Here is a 16,741-nt window from a genome sequence, read left to right on the forward strand (position 1 = left end):
TGTCCTCTTAACCAGGGTACTGTACTGCTTTTTACAGACAACTTTTGGGGGGCAGCCAGAGCCCTGGAAGAGTTTTAAGTATGGGAATGATATGATTAGATTAGTTCTATGGAAAGACTGCAGTGCAGTTGCATTGCATCTTGTACAAGCGTTCATTTCTAAAAGCATTGAAAGCAAAAAATGCCAAGTTCCATTTCTCCTTGCCTCTGAGTAAGGTTTGCTCCGCTAGTGGTGCATACCATATCTCAGACAGCCCAACATGGCAGCTTTTTCCTCTATCCTTAGAACAGAGGGCAGAGTCTTTGAAAGACGTGTGTATAATAGATGAATCATCAGTTTGTGTTGAGGGACCCTGTTGTTTGAAAAGCACAAAAGCATCACACTCCTGCAGAAACTGAGCCCCTCAGTGGTGAAAACAGACTCAACCTCCCCTCATTTCGTGCATGGCCAAGGCCGTGCATTGCTTAGATAGTGTTTTTCCCTGCCCCTGTTTTTCTTTCTAACAAGAGTCCATAGTGATATGGATGCCTGTTAGGCCTGTGATGGTCTGCGTTGCATTTGGCAGCAGAGTGCAAGAGGGACAGCCTGCAAGTGAGGAGGTGGGAAGAAGGCAGGGAAAATAAGCAGAACACAGCAGCTGTGCCCAGGTACCAGGGTCTGCTTTAAAGAAGTGTTGATGCGATTACAATGATCAAAACAAAACCAGCCAGTACATAGGAAAAAGAAACTAGGAGAAACATATCAAAATGCTGACAGTGATTGTGTTTTCTCTTTTCTGTGACAAATGCAGCTTTGTGCATTCTTTCTATTTTACGGCCTATTATCAACGTTATTTCATTTTTCTACATAGTTTTCATAGTTGGCATTTCTAATGGCTGCCTTGCACTCCATGGTGTTGATGTTCTATACAGGGCAGGAGGCCAGGTATGAGAGATATAAAGAAAGTTAAATACTCGGGACCTAATGATCAATTAAATTAGTTTCCTTCAACTTTCTTCTGATCTGAAAACTTTGTACATCATTGTATCTTTTTGTTTTCAGTCTGGTAAATGCCCTTCTAATTCCAACTACATTATACACACTGCAGCTTTAATACATAATACTCTCCATGCTCTTGGCTTATAGCTACTGAAATAGGCCTAAGAGTCATCTGCAGGTGTTAGGAACCTTGATTGGTCCATCTATTTTGTCACAGTGGTACAATATTCTGTTTTTTACTTACAAACTGACATTATATGAGGTCTCTTGATAGCCACCGCTGTGTTATAGTACATGATTTACATTAAGTTCTCTGGTTTCTCAAATTGAAATGATTTCGTAACTGCTTTAAAGAAGTGTTGATGTGATTACAACAATGATCAAAACAAAACCAAGCCAGCCAGTACATAGGAAAAAGAAACTAGGAGAAACACATCAAAATGCTGACAGTGATTGTGTTCCTATTGGCAAGTTTATTTTTCTCTTTTCTGTTTCCAAAGTTTTGAAAATGTGTCTGTAATACATGCAAAATGTTAACAACTTTTTTTAAAAAAAGAACAAACTTCAAAAATAAGAGCTCTCCGTAATCTCATAATTCTAATACAACATATTTTTACTTTTGAAATGCCTTTGTTCGTATACATGCATATTTTTCGTAGCTATAGTCCTGACAAATGCAGCTTTGTATGTTCTTTTCATTTTACAGCCTATTGTCAACATTATTTCATTTTTCTACATAGTTTTCATAATTGGCATTTCTAATGGCTGCCTTGCATTCTGTGGTGTTGATGTTCTATACGGGACTGTCCTTTGGACATTTTGATTGTTTCCAGTTCTTTACTCATTTAGATAAGAAGTAATGAGTATTTTTGTTCATTTAGCATTTGGGGTTCATTCAGTCATTTCCTTAAAGTGAAGTCTCAGCAGTGAGCTAACTGCATGAATGGTTTGAACTCTTGTGGCTTTTGGTATGTGCCAAGTAAGACCCTGATTTCTGGAAGAGCCCATTGAATGTGGATGGTCACTGGCTTCATATGTGTGTTCCTGTCCCATGTTTCCCTCCCCACTATTGAGCCCCTAAGATATTTTAATAATGTACGTTGTAATCAAGTCATGTTTATTGAAGAAAGTTTAGAAAAGATGTAAATGTGAAAAACAGGAAATAAGCTATTCATAATCTCACCACCCAGAGGTAACAATTTTAAAAATACATTTCCTTCTAAGTATTTATTTACTTATTTTTGTTTTGTTTTTTAGAGACAGGATTTCACTCTGTCACCCACGTTGGAGTGCAATGGGATGATGTAATGCCTAGCTTCTGGGCTCAAAGAATCTTCCCATATCAGCCTCCTGAGTAGCTAGGAGTATAGGCACATGACACTATACCCAGCTAATTTTTAAATTTCTTGTAGAGCTTGGCTCTTGCTCTATTGCCTAAGCTGGTCTCAAACTCCTGGCCTCAAGTGATCCTTCCTTCTAGCCCTCCCAAAGCATTGAGATAACGGGCACAAGCCACCATACCTAGTCCAAGTATGTATTTCATAATGTTGTGTCATGTGGCTTCTCTGTTAGCCCTTCTCTATTGTTGTTGTATAGAGGTTTTACTTCTCCCTCCATCTTGGGGGTCATCTTGGCCAGGCATGGTGGCTTGCACCTGTAATCTTAGCACTTTGAAAGCGCAAGGCAGGAGGCTTACTTGAGGCCAGGAGTTCAAGACCAGCCTGGGCAACATAGTGAGACCACATCTCTACAAAAAGTAACAATCAGTAAATAAATAAATCTTTGTGCACGTTTAGGAAGCATTCTGTTGGAAAATTCCCCAAAGGAGAATTTTCCTCTTGCTGGGTTGAAGAGTGTGGACCTTGTGAAGTCTTTTGATGAGTATTGAAAAGTTGCTATTGAGGAAAGTTGTGCCTCTTTCTACTTCACCTGTTAATGTTTGGATGCCATTCCTGCTTTCACTAGGTTAACACTAGTGGCCATTTATTTATCTGTTTATCCTGAAATCAGTTTGGAACTCTGTTGTCTTTTGTTTTTTGTTTTTCTGTTTTGTTTTTTGTGAGGGGGTGTCTAGGCATGTTGTTCCTGGGATTAAAATCCCAGAATTTATATTTTCTTTAGGATTTCCCACAGGTTCCACCTATTGGTAAATTTTACACACCCACATCTTCTATCCAGCCTTCAAACTATACCCTGAAGCGTGGTTACAGAATTCTTGATTTCATAGACATTTTGAAATCTAGAACTCTTTGAAAGAGACTACTTATTTTGGCTTAAAAATTTTCCAAATTCTGGCCAGGCATGATGGCTCATGCCTATAATCTCAGCAATTTGGGAGGCCGAGGCGGGCAGATCACCCGAGGTCAGGAGTTTGAGACCAGCCTAGCCAACATGGTGAAACCCAGTCTCTACTAAAAATACAAAAAGTAGCTGGGTATGGTGGTGGGTGCCTGCAATCCCAGCTACTTGGGAGGCTGAGACAGGAGAATCGGTTGAATCCAGGTGGCGGAGGTTGCAATGAGCTGGGATCTTGTCATTGCGCTCTAGCCTGGGTGATGAGACACTCCATCTCAAAAATAAAATAAAATTCCTGATTCTTGGCCATTTCTTTAATAAACACTTGTTGAATCCAAGTTTAAAGAACTCAGAGTTCATTGTATGTGATGGAGTCTGAGGTGTATGGGAATTGGAGAGAGATGACTTTGGGCCAGATTATAAAGAGCCTTGTTCCACCAACCTAAGTATTTTAATTTCATTCTAAAGGCTGATAATTAGTTGGCATTTTTGGGAAAACATTTGGTAGACTGACCACAGGGAACCTGGTTAAAAATCCACAGTAGGCTGGGAGGGGGAGAGCTGACGAGGCCCTGAGTCATGTTGGTGCAGTAGGTACAACGGTTAAGCAGGGGCCTATTCAAGCAGGCCTTGGTGACAGATAGCTTATGGTATGCTGTGTGTGCGTGTGTGTGTCCCTGTCCTGTTGAGGAAAAATTTGTACCATATCTTCTACATAGGAATTTGGTGTGATACAGATAAAATAATGCACTGGAAATAGCAAACTAAAAGTGCTCTATAGATGTAAAAACATATTGACAGTAACAGTGCCTAAGAAATTCTGCCCCATGGGGCTGATTCAAGGATGTGATAATGGCCTGGTGTGTGTAAAGCACCTGGGCTCTAGACAAGTAGTCATTCTTCTGGTTGACTAAGGACCTGTCACAAACTTGGGAGACAAATTTGGGAGAGTTGTTATTTTGTCTTCAACTGTTTGGGTCGCTGAGCATGAGGACACTTGCTTCCCTCTCACTTTTTCTCCTGCTTCCAGTGAGGAGGGGATCTGAACAGCTGAGGAGGGGTCCAGCCTGGTGTGGCATCTTCCAACCGGGAGAAGACATCTCTGTTCTTGGTAGGCCTCTGCTCTCCTGGAGAGGACCGTCATGGGAAAGACTTGAGCCCAGTTCTGAGCTGTGGCCCTGACCTCTGGCTGCTTGGCCAGGCTGCATTGTGTGTTCAGTCTGGGGGAGGAGACTGAAGGAGCTGATAGGAAAGTTCTTCCGGTCCAGCCAAGGAGGTGCAGGGAAGCTTCTGCAGAACGAAGATTAGACAAGGCCCCTGATTTAGAGAATACAATGGGAAGGGCAGTGGGGCAAAGCCCAGAGCTCTTTGCAGTGGTATTGTTTATTGTTGGAGGAGGACAACAGAGGGAGCCCTGTCTGCTTGTGCAACAGAGGGAAGACAGAAACAGCAACCTGGGTCTGCAAGGGCCTTTTTAAGGGCAGTTTCACAAACGTGTTTTGCAGACAGAAGTTGTCCAACTTGGAAAGGCGTTGATGAGTGGGAAGGGTATCCTTTTTCTTCCCCCAGGAAACAAAGCGCTAGTATTTCCAGGTACATCTGAGGTTCTTTGTCAAGCACCTGCTCCCAGGTGCTGTGGTACAAAACAAATTAGCCCTGGGGAGTTAACTGAGTGGGTCTCAAGCTGTGGGCCCCTCCCTTCTCCTCTCACTTATCTGGAATACCAAATCCGTGCTTAGTGCAGGGATGCTCCCCATGGCCAGCCTTCTCACTATGGCAGAAAGAACGCCAGAAGGTAATTTATGTGTTTGCTTGGGTTAAATGCTGACGAAATGCTGCTTTGTGGAATTATTCTCATCTTTCTTACATGTTTGGAATCCCAAATCTGTTTTGTATTTTTAGGAATTAGGAAAATATCAAACATAATATTCAAAGAATAAGAAAATATTTGATTGTCTTGATTTTTGAAAATAGTATTGTAAAGGTCTCAGGCTTGCTTTATTTTTCATTTTTATTTTTACTTTTTGCATATCTTAAAAAGTATTCCAAGGGCTGCTTCTGAGCTCTTTCCTCCTAACTCCACCCCTAATACATGGCATGTGTTCATGTAGCCACCCCTGACAGTTATGTCTGTGGCCTTGCCCAGTAGGGATTGATATTTGCAGATCTTATGTGTCCTGGCAGCAGCTCTCATTTGGAGTCAGAGGGCCTGTGTTTGCTCTTCTGGCTCTGTTGCTCTGGCCTGAGGCAAGGCACTGTCTCTTGGTTTCAAATCTCATCTCTGTAAAATTGGGAGAAAAAGGTAAGCTCCTTCAGGTTTCTCAGAAAGGTTCTGTGTCAGAATGCAGTGAGGGTAATTTCTAAGCTGTATGAATGTGAATTTTTGTTTTTATTCATGACATAAGCAAGCTATTGTTTGAGCCATTGGCTTTGGCTGCCATACTGTGGATACTTGGTTTTGAGGGAAGTAAGTCTGAAAGAATGAATCCTCCTTGTAGAAACTCAGTATGCTGAGACATGGTTTAGAGAAAGCAATGTTATACACAGTGAACTGGAAAAGCAGCTTCAGAGTCTGGGTGGGACATTCCTTCCTGGGGTCCCTGATGCATGAAGGGGTGCAGATGGGCAGACAAACAGAAAGATTGAAACAATACCCCAAATAGATTTTTTTTTTAAAACAGGGCCTCTCTTCCTGTTTTGGGAAAACTGTCTTTCTTTTGAAGCACTACTATATAGACTGACTAAAAGGGCAGAATGTAATTTAAGAGTTGCAGGTTATTTTCTTTCCTAGAAAAAGCTAAATATTATAGCCTCCCCAGGGGCAACTATTGTTGCCAGTTTCTTTTGTATCATTACACAAATATCTTGTGCATATACAGATATAGAGTCATGTGCTCCTATCCTTTCTTCATGATATAAACACAGCATTCCTCGCCTTGCATCTTTCACTTAATACATCTTTCAGATATCCATAGCAGGTTCTGTGGTGGTCCATTGCTGTATGGTTACTTAATCTGTATAACAGTTTTCCTGCTGATGGACTTTTAGGTTGTTCTTGTAATTGCTATCCCAAATACTGTTGTAATAAATATCCTACTACATGTCCCTTTGTACACAGGTGTGAGTATAAATGTGATAGATTCCTTGAAGTGCGATTGCTGGGTCAGAGGGTTTGTAGTAGCATTTTTAGTTTTAAATCAATAATGCTCTCCATAGAGGTTGCATTGATATACCTCCCACCAGTAGTTTATAAGTGCCCCATTTCTCCTCACTGTCACCAGTACAGAATGAACTTGGCCAATCTGAGATGAAAAATGGCCTCATTTTTTCATTTTAACTATATATAGTTAAAATTGAAAAATTTTAACTATATATAGTTAAAATTATAATTTATAATTATAAATGTATTATAGTTTGAATTAACTCTTATGAGTAAGGTAAGGTTGATCAGTTTAAAAAAAAAGTAAGTGCCATTTTTATTCCTTTCTTGTGAATTATCTGTTCATCCTTAGCCTATTTTTTCTAGTGGGTTATTGAATTTTTCTTATTCATTTTGTGGAAGCTTTTTATGTATGTAATCAATTAGAACTTAATATATATTGCAGACATTTAGTCAATTCTTCATTTTTATTGTTTTGCCATACAGAATTTTTGAAACGTTTAGTCAAATTTGTCAGCCTTTTATTTTATCGTCCTGATTTTGAGTAATTCTTAGAAAGCCTTCTTTACTTTAAGATTTTATATATATATATATATATATTTTATACACACACACGCAGTGGGATGGATATAGATATATATATATGGTTTTCTTCTAGTGCTTTTATGACTTCATTTTTTTAGCTCTAAACTTTGAAATCATCAAGAATTTATTTTAATATAAGGAGTGAGACAGAACTCTAACTTCTTTTTTTTTTTTCCAGGAAGACCTGGGTTTTGAATCCAGGTACTTTTACTCATTAGCTGTTTGATTTTTAAACCAATTAATCTCTCTGAGCCTCAATTTTCTTATCTGTATAATATTAATACCCATTTGATGGGCTACTGAAAAGATTAAATAAGATTATATGTAGAAAATATTTTTTAGCGCATTTTCTAGCACAGTGTGTTCAAATCATGGTCCAAATGGCCAGGAACCTGGGAACACATCGTGTCTTTAGGCAGAGGAGAAATTCTAGGTGGCCAGGATATAGAGGCCACCTTATGACTCACCAGTCTGTCAGAATTTGTCCGTCATTTTGTCACCTAAACCCTCAGTTTCCTCACTGGCAGCATGAATGATTAGAGCTTTCTCTTGAGGTGCTGAGAGGTCCAGATTAGATAATGTTTGTGAAAGAATTTTGTAAACTATAAAGGGCCACGTAAAAATGCTGGAGTTTACAGTCTGATGAATAGGGAGCAACCACAACCCAGGTGGATATTTGACATTTGTGGCCAAGGAGAATAATTAACTTGCTATAACACGAAATTAGCAGCTGATGTAAAGCAAGTGAGCTTGGAGCAGTTGATTATAGTAATGGTTAGTAATTGCCTCCTAGTGATTAAGTAATAATGAGCTTCCAGGGACTGAATCTTGTTAGGGTGAAAGATGGATCAAAGGCTTTCAAGTCGGTGTACACTTGCTGAACACAGCAGTGGGTTAAGCCGAGACAGGTGTCTTGTTGAGGTACAGTACTTGTTCATAAGGATAGTAGGGGTGTGGCCAGGCGTGGTGGCTCAGGCCTGTAATTCAAGCACTTTGGAGGCCAAGGCGGGCAGATCACCTGAGGTTGGGAGTTCAAGACCAGCCTGACCAACATGGTGAAACCCTGTTTTTTTAAAAAAAAAAAAAAAAAAAAAATGGATGGTAGGGGTGAGAGACACGTAGAGCATGGCTTCTTCCATGAGGTAGACGCACATGTGGGGACGTACTTGGAGGAAGGTCCACAGTGCTCTGGGATCATCGAAGAGGGTGAGACTTGCCTGCTGAGCATCCTGTGCCAGTCTGAACCCACCTCCCAGAGCTGGCCCAGATTCTAAAGAACCTCAGATCTATGATGCCTTCTTAAAATTTTACTTGCCCTTTTTTATTCCTCTGTTTGGTTGTTTTGGATTTATCAGTGATATCTTGTTTCTAACGTCCTGCCCATTGCCCTCCACAGCTTCTGGGGAAGCATGGTATTATGCCTAGGGCCTCCATTTCTACTCTGACCTGAGTACTCAGATAGGATGTCTAGTTCATTTTGAATTTCAGATAAACAACAAGCTTTAAATGTCTCATGCAACATTTGGAACAAATTTATATTAAAATGTATTTCTTGCCATCTAACCATCTGAAACTGAAATTTGACATGGTCAGGGTAACATGACCTGGATTTCTTACTTAAAAAAAACAAAACAAAACTGTGTCTGGCAACCCTACCTGGGAAGCTCTTATTTCAAATGCTGTAAAACATAGTAGTATTTACCATGCTAATGTTTCATGGAGCCCTAGTTGCAAGTTAAAAGTTGTTTTATATGAAAAAAGAATTCTCAACTAAAATCATGTTTGACAAATCCTAGATTAAATGAAGTTAGCTGGTCTTCATTATGGGAATTTTCAGAACATTTTAAACCTCCAAGATTGGGTGATAATATTTAGTATTTCTCAAAGTTATGTTACTTGAAGCTATCCTCTACACTTCTCACTTAGTATCTAGGCTCATAGGAGCAATGTTGAATGAATTTTGAGAGTTTCTGGTAATCAGTTCTATTTGCAGACCACGAGTTCTGATTTTGGGTTTTGGGAAAATATCATTCTGTAGAAAAAATTTATATAATTCTATAATGTTGTTTTTGTTTTTAAAATTAATAGATTTGTAATAAAATGTACGCATAGACACGAGTGTATATAAAGAAAAACACTAGAAGGATGTATACCAGAGTGCTAACTGTAATTAATCCCAAGAGAAGGTCTGGGTAGGGAGAGATGATAGTTTTCTTTTCTGTTTTGCTTGCCTGTATTTTCTGCAGTCGGTATATATGACTTTTGTCAGATTGGTGGGAAAAATCATTTACATATTTTTAAAAGGAGTACCTTTCCATATGTTATCTTATTTGCCTCTCAGGCAACTCAGTGATATAGGTTCTAATATCACCCCTATTTTATGGATAAGGAAGCTTTACACAGTGCTCTTTAACAGACCCTGCCCTTCTTGGCTTCATTGCCTATGCTGCCTCTTTGTTACAAAAAAATAACCACTTGCTGTGGTGGGAGGGGCCTTGTTGCCTGTTTACCCAGTCCCTTCATTTATAGACCGAGTCAAGGCCCTGAAAGCAAAAAGGACCTGCCTGAGACACACAGTTTTTTAATAAGGACAAGGCACCAAAATATTTTAGGGGACTGGGGTTGGAGGTGTGTCAGAAAGTTGGGGAGAATATCTGACCTCTGACTTTATCCGTTATATTGAGCCCCAAAGAGGAAGAGGAAAAATGCACCAGTGAATACAGGTTTTTTTTTAAGGCCACTTATGGATTGTTGATTGATTGATTGACAGAGTTCTACTCTGTTACCCAGGCTGGGGTACAGTGGTGTGATCATGGCTCACTGCAACCTTGAATTCCTGGGCTCAAATGATTCTCCTGCCTCAGCCTCCCAAAGTGCTAGAGTAACAGGCATGAGCCTCCACGCTGGATAAAGGCCACTTTTAAAGAATGGCTTAAATGTTGCCAAATTCATGTTGCTTAGAATGTTTTTTTTCTTTTTCAGCTTTTCATACTAGATTTCATCTCCTGTATCTTTTTAAAATTCATTTTTTCATCTTGCTCATCGATTTTTTCCAGTTTGAATCTTATCCCTATATCCATTTATTTAGAACTATTGTGGTGATGACGATACTGGGAATTTTGCCTGCTCATCTGTGTTCTGTTTATATTCCCTGTGCCTGGTACTTAGTTACAGGGATGAAAGATGACTGGATTGTGAGAGTCATGCAGCTAAAGTCTGACTTCAGGTCCTGAAAGAGTCCTGGGCTGGATGGCATGGTGAGGAGCAGCGCTTGTGTAATCTGAAGTCAGTGTGTGGCCCCCTCAGTGTGGGTGTGTTGCTTTCAGAGCGGGGAGATTCTAGGACACTGCAGTTCAAAGGGGCCCGGGGATCATTCACCTGAGCCTCTAGCCCTCATGACAGAGAGACAATGTCAATTACAAGGCAGGGGGCATCAGCATCCTGTTGCAGAAAGAGCTAGGCTTTGGGGTCAGATGGATCTAGGTTTGAATCCTGGTCCTGAGACTAACTAGCTGTGTGACTTTAGGATGAGATCTCTGTATCAGCTTCCTCTTATGCAAGTTAGGGATAATAATAAGAGTACTTACATCATAGGATTATGAGGATTAAATGAGCGAGTACATGTGGAAGAGTACCCAGGACGTAACAAGCACTGAATAAGTGCCAGCTGTTATCATTGTTAACAATAATAGAATATAAAATGCTGCAGTAGTGTTTGGTCAGTAGCATATCTTGTGGCATATCTTCCCCCCAGATGAGGTATGACTTTTGTTGTTAATTTAGGGCTGGCTGTAAATGCTTCTGAATGGGTTTCCCCCATTCAGGAGGAAATGCTATCCCATCACATGGGGACTGGTAATTCCTGGGCTGTAATTTTATGGACCAAATAGAAGGGCTTCTTTAAAGAGTAGAAGTTTGCAGATAGTCTTGTGATCTTTTCATTCGTTCCATTAGAAGCAAAACAGTAATTACAACAGATAACCTGGAGTTTACAATCCAGCTTTAGCCTTAGACAGCCTGCATTATTAAAGACCAATTTTTACCCAGAGTTCCTTTTAAAAAATATCCAACAAGTCTTGGCATAGTGGCTCATACCTGTAATCTCAGCACTTTGGAAGACTGATGCAGAAGGATTGATTCAGGCCAGGAGTTCAAGATAAGCCTGGGCAACATAGTGAGACCTTGTCTGTACAAAAAAATTTTAAAAATTAGCTGGGCACAGTGGCTTGCAACTGTAATCTGAGATATTTGGGAGGCTGACGCAGGAGGATTGCGTGATCCGTAATCATGCCACTGCACTCCAACCTGGGCAGTAGAGCAAGATCTTGTCTCAAAAGAAAGCAAAACAAAGAAACAAACAAAAACATTCAACAGCATTAGAGTAATTTCTTATAGAAAGAGTTAGTGTCTTAACTTTTATTCTGGGGCTTGCTCTAGGTGGTAACCACATGAAATAATGTTCACTATGACAAAGCCTCTTTTTCACCTTCTTTTTCTAAAGGTGCATAATTTGGGCACTGTTAACCTCTTTTAGGAGCCCTGTTTCTAAAGTATTTATTTTTGTCACTCTCTTCTGGATTTCCTGCTTTGGTTTTTTGACCTCCAGCAAAGATGTAGAAACGAGTGTGTGTCAAACAGTCTAGGCACAGAAAAAGAATGCAGTCCAGTCCTGTGTTTCCTGTTTCCTATGGGCTTATGAAAGCAGGGAGCCGTGGTCCACGGAGCCTCATGTCTTCCTGCTGTCCTTGTGCCTTTCCGTGAGTTTATTCTTTTTCTTTCTAATAGCTTTATTGAATTTTAGTTGACATACCATGTCTGTGAGTGTTTATGAGGAGTTCGACTTTGATTATTATTTAAACTCCTACAGGGTGGTAGAGTTTTGCATTTGAAGCCAGAGGGGAAAAGTAAAGGGCAGTCACATTAGTTAAGTGCTTGTCCTTCATGTAATTCATCCATCTTTTTTGAGCTGTTGCTCTGAGCTAGCATTGTGAAAGGCACTTGGGTAGTGGTTCAAGGACATGAATGAGGGAGCCAGGTTAACTGGGTGTGAATCTCAGCTCCACTGGTTATCACCCATGGGACCTTATGACTGCTTATTTAAATTCTCTTGTGTCTCAGCACCCCCCTCTACCAAGTTACGATACACATAGTATAGCAACCCTCTCATAGAGTCGTTTTGAGAATTAAATGAATAATATAGAATGAGATGATGATGATGGGGAGGGGTGACGATCTGGACTGAACCAGACACCTCATTGCCCTCATGAGTGTGCATGTGTGTAGGGCTGAGGTGCTGAGGGATGGGGCCGGGGTGTGAGATGTGAATAATTAATTACAGGTAATATAATGAGTTTACAGAGGAGAGGAGGAGGGCACTGTGGGAGCCTAGAGCAGGGAAGCCCAGGCCCCTCGTAGTCAGAGGAGCAGACTGGAGGAAATCATGTTGAAGTTGAGGTCTAGGGGAGGCTTGGGGTGGTGGGGGAGGGTGTGAGGGTCAGTTGTGTTCTGTGTTCTGTGCAGACAGAACAATATATGTGAAGGTCTGAGAAGAAAAGCAATCCCATGGTGTTTAAGCAACTGTGGATTGCGAGGAGAGTGGCAGGAGACAGAGCTGGCAGTGACAGCAGGAACCAGATCATGGAAAACTTGAGAATTATTTTAAGGAGTTTGGGTGACAGAGAACCAGGGGCTGTCCTTAGGGGCTCCCATTCTTTCTTTCAAGCATCACAATTCTGTGGTATAGGTGTTATTAGCCCCATTTTGGTGATGGGGAAGCTGAGGCTTTGAAAAATTGTCATTTGCCCAAAGACACAGGCTTAGAAGGTCAGTGTAGCCAGGATTTGAACCTCGGTCTCTCTGGCTCCATTTGTTACGATACCATATGCCTTTGGAACATGAAGTCTGGCTCTTAGCTTTATGATTTCAGGCCACCCTCTTAATATCCTTTAACCTCAGTTCACTAACCTGTAAAATAGATAATATGTAAGTAAGTATAAACCTTATATACTTGTAGAAACAAATTGAAATATATATAAAGGTCCAGGTATAGTGCTACCACTGCTTATGGACCCAGATTCTTACACACAGAAATGTTTTTCCTTCACAGTCCCAATGAACTGGGATGGAACCCCATGAACTGCCACCTACATGTTGGCTTGGTGGTCAGTCATTTTTCCAAGGATTAGTTGAAATTTACACAGACATCATCTTTGCACACAGGGAATTTACTCCCCTGGCTACTTGACATGTTCCGCTGATTGGGCTCTCCTCTCTGCCCTGCAAGCCCGCAGGCATTTGAGTCTGCTGGTAGGAATGACCCTGAGGCTTCTCTACTCTTCCAAGCACCCTTCCCCCTCGTGCGCTCCCTAATTGCCAGTTTCCCTTCTCTCCAGAGTCTACTGGGCCTGTTCTGCCTACACCTTAGGAAAAGAGCTCCACTGTGGGCTCAAAGTGTTATTTAACTTTTCTCAGGTTGGTCTTGAGGGCAGACATTGTCTCTTCTCTGTATTTCTTATGGTGATAGCAGAGTACTATAATAGGTACCTCGTAGATTACAGCTGCTTTTACCAGGATAGGGCTTTATGGGTATCAGTCTTGCTCTGTCACCCAGGCTGGAGTGCAGTGGTGTGATCTCCCAGCTCACTGCAACCTCCGCCTCCCAGGTTCAAGCAATTCTTGTGCCTCAGCCTCCTGAGTGGCTGGGATTACAGGCATGTGCCACCACATGTGGGTAATTTTTGTATAAGGTTCTTTTGTAAGTTTTTAAAAATCTTCATAGCAGGACACTGAAGTAGACAGGGCATTCTTTTAGTATGCCCTTTTAGTCATAGTCTTTTTAGCACAATTGGAAAAACTAAAGCCTGCACATAAGCAACATGCCAATTAATTTTTTTCTTTCCATAGGATAGACATTTACAATGTGTAACTCTGTCTCGGGGCAAGGAAATAGAGCTGAAAGGCATAATCCTATCCCTTAAGGATGAGGCAGATATTTGAACAAACAATTGTATACAGCAAGTAAAGTTTTAGGACAGAAGAATGGTGAAAGTGTTGGACTTTATTTGGCAAAGATCAGTGAAAGATTCAAAGAGAAAGAGATGCCAGCATTGGACCATCAGAGACTTCAAGACTTAGAAGGGGTGCAAGGGGAGGCATCCCAGGCAGAAGAAATGGCACATAGCAAAGCCCAGAGGAGGGAACAGACAGGCACTTTGGGAGGCCCTGTAGCATCAGCATAGCTGGCAGGAGATGTGTAGGAGATAGAGGGGAAAGGTGGCTATGATCCCATTGGTAAGACCCTAAGACTTCCAGAAGCAGGAGACTAAAAGGGCCCTTCATAGTTCCTTCCTCTTCATTCTCCTTCCTTCAGTCTCCTAGTCACTAGCACGTCTTCCCAGAGTCATACTCTATAAACTTCCTTTAAGCTCTGGATGAGCTCGCTGTTGTCCTTGCTTCTTTGCACCCCAGCTTGCCTGCACATAGATTTGTAATCTCCTTTTCATGCTAAAAGAAAACAGATTTATCACAGGAGGAACCTGAGACATGACAGCTTGGAGGAATAAAGGTTACCAGGTGAAAGGACATCTGCGTCATTTAGTCTCTGTGGCATGAGGTAGCTGAGAAGGAATAAAGTCCGTCTGTGACCAAACACCTTTGTTTCTCACTGGCAGGGTCACCAGAGGGGAGCTTTAAATTGCTCTTTAAATGAGTCAGACCTGTTCCTCAGGAGACAAAGCTGGTGCAGCTGGAGCTCTGTGGGAGAGTCTGTCTGGACCCCTCTCACTTTTGCCTGTGTTTGCCTTCCAGCTGTGTAAATGAGTATGGAAGATTATGATTTCCTGTTCAAAATTGTTTTAATTGGCAACGCTGGTGTGGGGAAGACGTGCCTCGTCCGAAGATTCACTCAGGTAAGGGAACCAGGAAGTGTGGGGTTGGGTTTCTCAGTCTAGCCTGAGGGACTGGGGGAATCCGTCAAGATGGATGGCCAGTCCCAATGCCAGCATCTTAGCCGTGAGTTCCTAATTCACCCTTTGAAAGCTGCATCTGCTTTCTAGCCTAGACAAGGGGTTTTAAAACCACCTCAAGAGAGCATGGCCCTGGGGGTCTCCATCAACCCTCCCATGCCTCTTCTTGCTTCCTTTAATGACAGAGGCAAGTGGTTTTGCTGTCAGTGTACAGTATCAAAACTAAATCATTAGATAAAAGTAAGTCACTAGTTAATAATCCCCAGGTGGAAACAAATGAATCTGGACATCAAACTGAACCTAAATATTGCAGATTAAACCAATCCAACTCTCTGCCTGTGCCCCCTTGCATCCTCCCAGGAAACTTGAATGAATCATTTTCATTTAGAACCAAATAGGTCAATTTTCTAAATCTCTTCAGTGGGAATGAAATGAGAATAGTGAAGAATTATCTGAACTGAATTGAGTGGTCCCTCTGGATTGAATTCTTATCATAAGATCAAAGTACAGTACTTTCGGACTGCCCTTTTCAGAATCACTGGTGGAGAATATATACTGCTTTTATATAGAAATGAGTGAGAAATCATTCCAAAGTTGACCTTTTTTGTATGTTTTTCCCTGAAAAATATGAATGGTACCCTTTTTAGGACCATTACATACGTATCTTGAATTTTTATAAAGTACTTGTTCAGCAAGTTGGGACTTGCTCCTCTATCTAAGGCATAGGATAGCCTGGCTCTGTGGAGAGAGCATTGGCTTGGGAGTTGAGACATGGGTTTTAATCCTGGTTCTGGCCCTGGCTTGCTCTGTGAGCCCGGGCAAGTTACTTCCCTTTCCTGGGACTCCCTGTTGCACATTAGGGGCTGGGTGAGCTCCAAGGCCCCTTCCAGCTTTGACAGTCTGTGGTTTTGTGCAAAACGAGAGAGGCAGACTGAATAACTAACAGCTATAGGGCCCACAGTCACTTTGGAAATGTCAGGGTTTTTCCCTGGTACGTGAACACAGAATAGAACCCATGCTTCTTACTAAGCCTTGGCTTCGTGAAATCAAAAGTAACAAGCCAATAGGCATCTGGGCTCAGTCAGCCGCCTTGGAGATATATTGGAAACTCCAACTGGGTTTTACTTCTACCTAACATTAGTAATATTTTCTGCTTTTGACAAAAGGATAAGACGGCAGAGCTGTAGCAAAGTTTTCAGTTTCCTTATCAAAAGTTTCTTTGACCTTGTCTTAGTATTAAAATGTCACTTAGAGATTATTCAACCTACCTCCATTATTCAACCTAGCTGTCTCGCTTTATAGATGAAAAGCTCAGATCTAGAGGGGCTAAATGCCTTGCTTAGGATTTCATATTGTGAGATTAGATAGAGTGGCAAGACTAGGATTAGAACCTGGATTCCAGATTTTCAGCCTGATAATTTCTGTCTCCTATACATTCTAACTTCTGAGACCATTCTCTTTAAAAGCACAAACTTGGCCACGTGCGGTGGCTCACGCCTGTAATCCCAGCACTTTAGGAGACCGAGGTGGGTGGATCATGAGGTCAAGAGATCGAGACGATCCTGGTCAACATGGTGAAACCCCGTCTCTACTAAAAATATACAAAAATTAGCCAGGTGTGGTGGCACGCGCCTGTGGTCCCAGCTACTCGGAGGCTGAGGCGGAAGAATCGCTTGAACCCAGGAGGTGGAGGTTGCAGTGAGCAGAGATTGCGCCACTGCACTCCAGCCTGGCGACAGAGCAAGACTCCGTCTCAAAA

At 41.5% G+C, this 16,741-nt stretch overlaps 1 protein-coding gene across 6 annotated transcripts in view; it reads left to right on the forward strand.

Annotated features, from left to right (window-relative positions):
* RAB30 (RAB30, member RAS oncogene family) overlaps positions 1-16,741 on the forward strand; it is a 94,686-nt gene that overhangs the window by 60,792 nt on the left and 17,153 nt on the right. For 4 of the 6 annotated variants that reach the window (XM_017544928.2, XM_037744442.1, XM_017544929.2 and 1 more), the window contains exon 2: positions 14,825-14,925. In XM_017544928.2, coding sequence (XP_017400417.1) covers positions 14,833-14,925 — 93 coding nt within the window. In that variant the 5' untranslated portion in view covers positions 14,825-14,832. Of the gene's footprint in view, positions 1-14,669; positions 14,926-16,741 lie in introns of those variants that run through there. The other 2 variants (XM_017544930.2, XM_017544927.2) reach the window with 2 other exon arrangements.

The sequence above is a fragment of the Cebus imitator genome, unplaced genomic scaffold (genome assembly GCF_001604975.1).
Source record: "Cebus imitator isolate Cc_AM_T3 unplaced genomic scaffold, Cebus_imitator-1.0 Scaffold174, whole genome shotgun sequence".
NCBI lineage: Eukaryota > Metazoa > Chordata > Mammalia > Primates > Cebidae > Cebus > Cebus imitator.